We start from the raw sequence: 9,017 nt of genomic DNA on the forward strand, positions 1-9,017 counted from the left end.
CTAACTTCCCCTTTTTCTTCCTGCTCATTTTCATATCAGCTCTCTGGACAGTTTTGGTGATAACTGCATGCAGGCTAAACATTAACACAGAACCATATGTGCGTAATGCAGATTATTAAACATTTTTTATCACCTATATTGAATAGGATGTTCTAATTAAATACACTGCAAGTTTGAGTATTGCAAGATAAGATGATAAACAAGATATAAACAACATTATAGCTTACATATTTGGTATTCATTCTCTTATTGTGCTCTACAAAGACTACATTATTTACTCCCAGAATTTAGTGAAGTTTTAAAGCCGTTTTGTTTCTGTTATGCATGTGTGGGGTTGAGGTCCTCCTGATATGTACCGCCGCTAGGGGGCAGAGTGGGCTGCCCGGATGGGTTCGCCGCTCAGCACTACATTAAGAGGTGCTTCCGGCCTCTATCTTTCTCTTTTCCTCTGCATCGGGACGCAGCCATGGTAGGAAATAATTCCACGGATGCATTTTACAGAATCTAACTCAATCTTGACGATTAAACAACATTTCTTGTTCCTAGTTTACCCACATTTGTTAACAATCGTGTGATACACACAGACATGGTTGTATTTGTCACATTGTTTACATTTTAGGTGGTTATATTGTCATTAAGCTAAGCTTGCTCTGTACTTGCTAAAACGCTGCTCCAACGCTACTACTAAAATCGGCCTTTGTTTTTCACACAGACACTAATGTCAATTGTCATTCAAAATAACGTATGACAAATAGCTTTGCTTTCACTTCTGTATTATTGCACCTTCTCATGTAAACGCAAAGATTTCGTATTTAATTCACGTTGAATAGCTACAATGCTAACATGTTAGCTCACTAGCTAACGTCACCTGCGTTTACCCTGAGCGGACGCTAACTACTAACATGCTAAACACGAGCTTATATTAATGTGAAGCTGAAAATGTGATAGCTTAACACTTGAGTTTGTTAACTTAAATATCCTGGCCTATTCTGCTTAGCAAGCTAATGTAAGCGTTGGGTATTAAAAGCAATGCCACCAGTTAGCCTAGCAGTGTCCCTTGCATCCCTTTAGTGTTTAATCATTGATTGCCATTCAGTGGTTTTAGTTTGTCAACTTGGAGGAGGATTTAGTTACCTATATATGCACATCATTCAGCGTGTATTTGTTTGCTACAAGAAATGTGTTGAAGGTTTATTTTGTATTGTCCAGGTGAACGTCCCGAAGACCCGCAGGACCTACTGCAAAAAGTGCAAAAAGCACCAGCCTCACAAAGTTACCCAGTACAAGAAGGGAAAGGATTCCCTCTACGCACAGGGTAAATGATGCCCTATCTGTGATCTTTCTTTTCAAATGCCTCAAACGTAGTGGATACAAATCATTTGATGGGATGCATGGAATATAAACAATGTCATGTAAAATTAATAATTATATTCAAGCTATAAAAAATAATTTGATCGGTTAACAAAGACTGTAGAGGATAATGTTGTTATACATGTCCAAATGATTCTTAGAACTCGTATCATATCTGCAGAGACAAAGGTCCATTTTGTTTTACTTTGACCCCTTGCCTTTTTATTTCTCCCACCTGGTTGCGTCTGAAGGAGATTAAATCCTGTAGTTGTAGTAGTTTAGTCCTGTTTATATCTGTATTGAGGATGAGTTGTATGGAATAAAGCGTAACTGTATATGTTTTGCAGGTAAGAGGAGATACGACAGAAAGCAATCCGGTTATGGCGGACAGACCAAGCCCATCTTCCGTAAAAAGGTATGTCCAGATAAATAGATGCACTTAAGGTCTGTTGTGTCAGTGTGAATAAGACTCAATGAATGATCATGTGTTTTCAGGCCAAGACTACAAAGAAGATTGTGTTGAGGCTTGAGTGCGTTGAGCCCAACTGCAGATCCAAGAGGATGCTCGCCATCAAGAGATGCAAGCACTTCGAGTTGGGTGGTGACAAGAAGAGAAAGGTAGGCATTCTTGCATTGCACAGTAATTTATTGGAACTTTTCAGAGGGATTCAATGCTTTTTGAGTGGAACAGATACTTGAGTTGAAGGTCGTATGTATGTATAAAACTTCCCAAATCCTCTGTGGCTGAGCTCTACCTGTTTCTATGTGTTGGTCTCACATTAATTCAACTATTTACCTCAATATTCAACATCTTCAGGAGTTACACAAAACACCTCTGCTGTTTAGAAAAAGCACATTTCTATTAAACTTGATTTGGCAGCTACAAAATGACATGTTAGAATATTTATATGGCTAAACTCAATTAAAAAAACAGTGCAAACGACAGGCCAAACACATGTCCATAAGAAAAGGGAGTTAATAAAAAACTCCAGAACATTAATTATTATTAATGCCTTTGCCTAAACTGTTATAAGTCATGTTGTTTACAGCTTCTCCGTACTAAGTAGTCAGTGACTATTGATCAATTTGCACAACCGTTTGTGTATGATTGTTTGGCATTTTACTAGGTTAACTTGGAAGTACTGATGCGTTTGCTGTCATATTGAGATAACGGCTCAGATTAGTTTCACCTTTTCTGACATGTGTCATTTAAATCTAAATAGGTTTAACACAACTTTGGTTTGTATAGGAGAATGCAGTACATCTCTGAGTATTTGTTTACAAGTAGTTTATAGTTTTATTTTGCTCTTGGCCATAATGCTTGTGCATATGCCAGTGAAGTGGTTGAGTGGCCATCATTTCAGTGAATATTGGGCCCTAATTAATGTCACCCGCACCGTATAGAAATGCAAAAGCTCTGCTATGGAATTCTGGTATGCTATTAAGTCAGAAAATAAAGGCTATTTTGATGTTGTTATTTCACCCAGACAAGCTTAACATTTGTATAGTTCCTCTTCAAACAGTTCCAAATGCTCATAAAGTGATGAATCAGTTAAATTGCGTAGATGGTAACTCGTTGACATTTTCTTTTGAATAAGGGTTATGACGACAAGTCCTAAAAGAGGCTCTTAATCCTCCAGTGAAAACCCATTGAAATATTAGTTCTACACGGCTTGAGCGTAATCCTAACCAACATCTCTCTTTTCTCTTACAGGGCCAGGTCATCCAGTTCTAAACTGCAGGCTCGTCTGCTGGAGGAAATTGTCACTATTTTCAATAAATGTATGGAAACATAATTTGGAGTTTGGCCTTTTCCTTTACCTCTGTTTAATTATGCTTGTCATGTGTGCCAAAGTCAAGTGCTAAGATGATGCGCTTTATACAGATGTGCATGGGTGACTTGCTTGTAAGCAGACCCCAAAGTAAACATTACAATGGTTGCTTTGACAAAACAAAGGGATTTTTCATTTTGTTGCCACTAAACTCTGTTTTTTTCAGTCTTTGAATAATGCCACTTAAATATAATATAAGTGGAAGAAGTGTAAGGCTAGCCTTGGACACCTGGACTAGTGTTAGTGTGCTGGTGTTTCATTACAGACTGCTTTAAGATGCTTCAAGATTTAGGAGCATGGACAGTATAACTAGAAGTGTAGTCTGAGGGACAATGTCATGGCAGCTCTATTTCAGGCATTAACCAAAAGATACATCTACCTGGCATTGAGAAATTGGGTGTGCTAAAATGCTAACAAAACGTATGGTTGAAGGACTCGTTCGTTCACTTTGCAGCCAATTCAGGATAATTCACACTACGTGTTCAAAATCTTTCAGTGGTTCATATTTAAAGAAGTAATTATAATAGCAGGCTGATTCACGCAAATGTACAAAGTACACCTACAAGAGAAACAGATTATTACATTTCTTTTTTACATCAAAGTGCACCATACCAGGTTTACAGGATGGTTGAGTGCCTGCGTTTGACAGGCGTTTCCTGCCAGTGCAGCTTGTACAGCCCCGCAGAGTCGCTGCTGGTGGGCGTGACTGTCAGTAGAGTGGTGCCTGAGGGGTTTACGGATACAACCAATTGGGTATGTGGAGTCTGAACACCCAGCTCCTTGTACTGAGGGAGGATCTGTGTGACGTTACACTGGGGGCTCACAGATCTTCCAGCCAGGAGCCGCTCTGATGAAAAACCCTCGAGGGCTGCCGATCTCCTGAGTGTTCAGCACAGCAATAGCCAGTCGCTTCTTTGACAGAGGCCTTTCCCACACTTCGAAACTGTCCACCTGTATCAAACGAGTTATTTACATAATAGGTCATGCTCCACACAGCTGTTATTCCAGGAAGTGATAATGCTCTGCGTCACCCCTCACCCACCTTAATAGTGCGTTGTCCTTGCTTGCCCAGCGGATCCTGGCTGATGGCGATGATGTGTGTGTTCTGCAGCAGCATCTTGAGCGAGGACAGATGTCCCTCATATCATTAGAAACGAGCAGAGGGGCGGCCATGATGGCCCATAATGCCATCTGAGACTCCTGCTGGTCATGACTGAGGCCAAAGTTCCCAATCACGAGCTAGAGGGATAAACCATAACTGTGACAATAGCAGGGTCATTCTGGCTGATTTTAAAGAACCATAAAATCAGTTGTACAGTTTTATGGGAGTGCATATTCCTACAGTTACAACTGTACTAAACCATTTCAAAACTCTCCTTTAAATCTATGAAAGGATGTAAATAGAAACAAGGCATACGTATGATACATTTTTTAGAATTTTTCTGCAAGAAAGCCAGATCTGAACTATTACTTACGGTGTCAGTGGACCTGTGGATACAAATCTGTCTTCAAAAATGGTGGTTAAATAACTGTTTTAAATTGATAATAAAGCAGCTTAGTATTTGCAGACTACTGGTTGTAGCATATTTTGAAGTCAAACTTGAGCTTGAGCGGCGCCGAGTACCATATCGGGGTCGTTCCAGCCCCCAGGTCCGGCTGAGGGGACGATGATGTCCTGATGAGTAGCAGTCCAGTCCAAGATGGACTTGATGGAGCTCCATGAGTCGTACACGTCAGCGAAGTTGCGCCAGTGGTTACACGTCTCACGGATGGCTTTGTAGTCAGGCTGGAGGCACAGAGAGGCTCTTTGATGTCTTATCATGCAAGGTGTCATCAAGCAGTGGGTAATCATTTGGTGTTATACATATGAAAGTAAGTGGGAAGAGAGAACAAATCCATAATGTATGTTGAGATAACACTATATCATATTTTCTTTAATAATCTAACAACATTTTTCTCAATTAATCATGAATTGATCAGGTCTAGACAGTAAAAGGTGAAACATTATGTTATATTTGAATCTCTTTGCACTTTAACTGTAGCACTAAATATTCTAGATATAGGTTGACCCAATCTGTATCTATATATATATCAAGGTGTTGCTCCTAATTTGTTTGAATGCACTTATTGCTATTAGCTTTAGAAGAAAACCAATGAATGTAATTTAATATTTGAAAGGAAAAGGGTCAAATTCACCCTTTAGGGAAGCTGCAACTAGGGCATGATTTTAAAAAAAAGACCGCCTGATTTAAAGTGGGGTAAATAATATACAACTTCTCTCTCACCTGTTTGTAAGGCCACTCATACAAAGGCCACTCACAGGAGTAGAGGATGCTTCTTCCTGTTTTGTTCAGTGCTTTTGACATGTTCATGTAGCCTTAAACAGAAAATCAATCATAAAATGTAAGATTGAGACAGATAATGAGGTGTATTGTGAGTCCATGGATGTCCTGAGTAATGGACCCACAACATTAATGAAGAAGTCATTTAAAAGTTCTGTATCCAAACTTATTTATATACCTTTTTTAATTACGATTCTACAAAGCACTTTTCCAGGACTACTTTTTTGCTTATTTGGGTCTGGCCTTTCTGTGTTCATACATCTACTAATTATATTTTTAGAATAGAAAGCTTACCTTCTCCCAGCAACTTCCAGTCCATGTAGCAGCCGTCAAATTTGAGCAGATCCACATCCCAGTCAGCAAAAGTCTGAGCATCTGTCTCATAGTATCCCAGACTGCCAGGGTATCCAGCACAGGTATTCTTCCCCACATCTGCATAGATACCCAGCTTCAAACCTTTAGAATGAACCTTAAAAAAGAAATTACACTTCAATTAATTGAGTTTAGGGAGCGGATGCGTTCTTGGTAGACTATGGATGTTTACCAGAAGGTGGCGATGTTGCCCAGCTGAAAATGGGACGCCTCTGTTCGAAGACAGCCCCGCTCTAATAATAGTGGGCCCAAATACTGTAGCCTATATGTATTTCTGAAGATTATTGCTTTTTGTCTACCTGTGTCGAAATCCACCTGTCATAGTGGCCTCCAACTCTAGAGAGAAGTGTCTTTAGCAAAGAGGGGGAACGACAGTGAACTGCTGCGTATTACAATATATGCCTACGTTATCTCCCCTGGCTCTCCCGGTGCTGATTTTCTACCAGTGTGAAATCTGAGACATGGGTTCCACATCTGGTCCTTACCCCTTCATTATGTAAATACCTGCAGGTTGGCTCAGATGGATGTATAATGAATATGTAATCTGACTGTGTAACCACTTTTACTTCTAGAGTTGTTGAACCAGGGATTCCCAAACCTGTTATGTCGAGTATTTTAAAACATAGACGCATTGCACCACAGTTTTGTTAACACTGTACTCCATGGAACCAGATTATATCAGCACAGTGTTAATTATGACATGTTTTACCTTCACATAACTGTGTAGGTTATTCATAGTGCAGACCCAAGACTGGAAACTAGAATATAAGCAGCCATATCCATTGGATTCTTCCAGCTGGTGAAACAAGTCTATCTGAACCCCAATCTTTGAGGTCCATGGAGGAATTATGGCATTTATAATAATTCAATCCCAGAGCTTCTTTTGTATCTAGTACTCACATAGTCGGCCAGTTTCTTGATGCCTCCAGGGAATCTTTTTGGGTCTGCCTGCAGGCGGCCCTGGGCGTCCCGCTGGTGGGAGGGCCAGCAGTCATCTATGCAGACATACTCGTAACCAGCCTCTTTCCATCCCTCCTTCACCATCACATCTGCCATCTGCATGTACAGGCGCTCACTGCCAGGGAAACGGGATGAGAAAGGCGGGGCCGATACTATCAGTTCAGATATAAGGGTTCAATGTTATGTGCCGGGTCAACATGACAGACACAAATGCACGCTATTCTCATGAAAACAAATGCCAGTTTTGCTATGGTTCATTGTCGAGTCATATAGGGCAATAACAATACATGCAACAGGCTGTTATTACTGCTCTAAATGCGTTGATGGTTAGCTCCTCCTGGGAGAAAAACAATGTTCTCTCTGCATAGAAAGGGGTTTTTTAGCAGGGTAATCAACATAGAGATCCAAAACATAACGCATCTTGTAATTGTTGTGAGGAAAAAAAGAAGACTTTACTAACTCGCATTTATGACTGAACTGCAGATGATTAGTCAATTAACTGATCAGTCAGAAAGTAAATATGAAACTTTTTTCATAATAAATTGTATATTTTAAGCAGAAATGCCAACCATTTGATGATTCCAGTTCTCATAATTGAGGATGTGTTGCTTTTCTTTGCCATGTATTATAGTGTCCATAGATAGGTCTGGAGATGCAACTTTAGGCTCTGAAAACATGTGATATCCATTTCTTCTGCTTCTTTATTTCTGATTGAATAGACTGAATGTTTAATTAGATAATCAAGAACAGATAATTAGCAGATGAATAAATAATGAAAACAATCATTAGTTTCAGCCCTAATTAGGAATTAGCATCTTATAATGATGAGAAAAGATTAGTCTTGCAGGATAACTTGAAGCTGAATTGTGCTTTACCTGAGCCTTTCCAATGAGTTGATATGACTGCAATAATACAGTCTTCATTCTTTTGATTCAGTTAGTTTACATGAAAGTACTTTACAGATTTATTATTTTACTTCACTCGAATGTGTGCAGACTTTTATATTCCTTGTTCATAAAGTACTTTGCAAATTTAGCTTATTACATTTCACATGACATTGCCATCATTATCTCCCAGCTCGTTCAACCAAATAACAAATAATGGCAAATTAAATCACATGGTATCATTACCTGTCTTTTCAAATGTCTTTCAATGCCCTTTAACTTTCACAGGTCTCTTTTCTCATTAACTTTCCATCTGAGACATCTTCTAAATTATGAAGTAAAGATCCTATAATTACAAGATATGGGTCATAAATATGAAAAACTGACTGCATGGGAAATAATTATCATGTTATGAGTGTGTGGTTATACCTGAGATAAATCAAGATTAGAAAAACTGCATTCAGGTGTTTTTGCATAGGTTTAATCACGTTGATGTGGTGTTAAAACAGTAATTTCATAAAGATATCTAAAGCATGAGCTGAAGTAATGCACATGACCATGTTAAAGGACTTGAGTAACGTTGATATGACAGCTTTCCTTGTGTTTAAACTCACTATCATACCAGGCTGTGTTGGATCCTCTGATGTCTCTTACCTGATGCAGTTATTGGGGTCCTTGTCACAGTCGGTATTACACATGAATCTCTCCCAGTGCAGCCAGCCCATTGTGGGTTTCAGCGCCAGCCCATTGTCCAACCCTTCAGCAGCTGGGCATACTAACACGATGAACGCAAGGAGACACACGGATCTGCACATTTTGAGCTAGAAGCTCAACAACTTTGGAGCAACAATGACAATAAGAGACTGTTTGAATTTCATTTCCTCGTGTTAAACGTATAAAGCCCGCCCCATTGATGACTGACGTAAATCTAGACCAATAGAATCCAAATGCGTTACTGTCCAATAGCGCTTCACTACAAACCAGGAAGCGCAAAAGTGAAAAACAATGAAGTCAGCTGACATGACCTGATAAACATTGCGAATATCTGAAAACGAAAATATGAAAAATTGATGTTAAATCCCGTTTATACAACCCTCAATGTCTATGATGACAAAAATATACAGAAAATAGACCTATTTTCCAATACTTGCAAGACATATATGGATCTACCTGTTATAGGTCCCTAATGCATTATTGTAGGCACACAATCTGCTGAAAAAATAAAGGTTTTAAAAGAGTTGCATCTTCATGCTTTGACTTTTTTCATCACAGAGACT

At 39.2% G+C, this 9,017-nt stretch overlaps 2 protein-coding genes across 2 annotated transcripts; one reads left to right on the plus strand and one right to left on the minus strand.

Annotated features, from left to right (window-relative positions):
- The first annotated feature begins 349 nt into the window (after window positions 1–349).
- Window positions 350–3,146, plus strand: rpl36a (ribosomal protein L36A). Its single transcript, XM_063876418.1, has 5 exons — window positions 350–469; window positions 1,210–1,315; window positions 1,698–1,765; window positions 1,846–1,968; window positions 3,065–3,146. Exons 1-5 carry the CDS (start codon window positions 467–469, stop codon window positions 3,083–3,085), a joined length of 321 nt encoding a protein of 106 aa, XP_063732488.1. The 5' UTR covers window positions 350–466; the 3' UTR covers window positions 3,086–3,146.
- Window positions 1,850–8,637, minus strand: gla (galactosidase, alpha). The gene is given in 9 exon segments (XM_063876416.1): window positions 1,850–4,003; window positions 4,005–4,133; window positions 4,225–4,304; window positions 4,307–4,421; window positions 4,807–4,968; window positions 5,468–5,559; window positions 5,819–5,993; window positions 6,797–6,971; window positions 8,395–8,637. Coding segments are annotated over 9 exon segments (1,293 nt in total). The 5' UTR covers window positions 8,556–8,637; the 3' UTR covers window positions 1,850–3,799.
- Between the last annotated feature and the right edge of the window lie 380 nt (window positions 8,638–9,017).

This window comes from Eleginops maclovinus, chromosome 23, assembly GCF_036324505.1.
Source record: "Eleginops maclovinus isolate JMC-PN-2008 ecotype Puerto Natales chromosome 23, JC_Emac_rtc_rv5, whole genome shotgun sequence".
NCBI lineage: Eukaryota > Metazoa > Chordata > Actinopteri > Perciformes > Eleginopidae > Eleginops > Eleginops maclovinus.